This window comes from Neophocaena asiaeorientalis, unplaced genomic scaffold, assembly GCF_003031525.2.
Source record: "Neophocaena asiaeorientalis asiaeorientalis breed wild unplaced genomic scaffold, Neophocaena_asiaeorientalis_V1.1 scaffold85, whole genome shotgun sequence".
Classification (NCBI taxonomy): domain Eukaryota; kingdom Metazoa; phylum Chordata; class Mammalia; order Artiodactyla; family Phocoenidae; genus Neophocaena; species Neophocaena asiaeorientalis.
In genome coordinates this window covers 11,469,364-11,469,984 of record NW_020174301.1, presented here as the reverse complement: position 1 = coordinate 11,469,984, position 621 = coordinate 11,469,364, and the positions used below count along the sequence as shown (strand labels likewise).

Genomic DNA, 621 nt, shown 5'->3' with positions numbered 1-621 from the left:
GGCAGATGCAGAGAAAGAAGGGAAAGCTACGGAAATTAGACCCGGTCCCAAAGCCTCAGGCTCACGCAGCACACGGCACTTTTTTCAGCTCCGAACTTCTCAACTCTCTTTATGCCCACATTCCTGTCTTGTTTGTCCCCCAGGCCCTGGCGCGGTGTGGCTCTCCGCGGGGCACCCAGCAGCCGGCCAGCGGGCGGGATGCCCCGTCACCCTGGCTCCGGGCTTCTGGACAGAGCACGTCCAGGACCCGCCGCGCGCGGAACAGACCCTGGGCTAGGCGCAAAGCTCGGTTCCGACAGAGCCCGCGCAACGCTGCCCCCGCCGGGGCGGGTGCCCGCCTCTCCCGGCCAGTGGGCGCCCGGAATACCCCGCCAAGCTTCGCTGCCCCTCTGCCGGCCCGTCCGTCCCGCGGGGGCAGGTCGGGGCCGGGAGGCGGAGAGCGGGGAGCTCCCCGGAGCGCAGGTACCTTGGCCGCAGGCGCCGCGCTGCAGGACGATGACCGGCGGCCGGTGCAGCCTCTCAGAGCGGCGGCTGGCGGCGCGCAGCCGGCACAGGTTGGCGTAGGTAGTGGCGTCGCTGCCGCACACCGGCTCGCTGCTGGTGCACACGCAGAGGCCGGCC

The 621-nt window shown here is 71.0% G+C and overlaps 1 protein-coding gene across 1 annotated transcript in view; it reads right to left on the bottom strand.

The window, feature by feature from the left end:
- Positions 1-620, bottom strand: part of HTRA1 (HtrA serine peptidase 1) — a gene marked incomplete at its 5' end in the record, with an annotated part of 53,293 nt that extends 52,673 nt beyond the window's left edge. The window contains one exon of the mRNA XM_024755929.1: positions 467-620. Within this exon, the coding sequence (XP_024611697.1) occupies positions 467-620 (154 nt within the window). The remainder of the gene's footprint in view (positions 1-466) is intronic.
- Position 621: the final 1 nt, after the last annotated feature.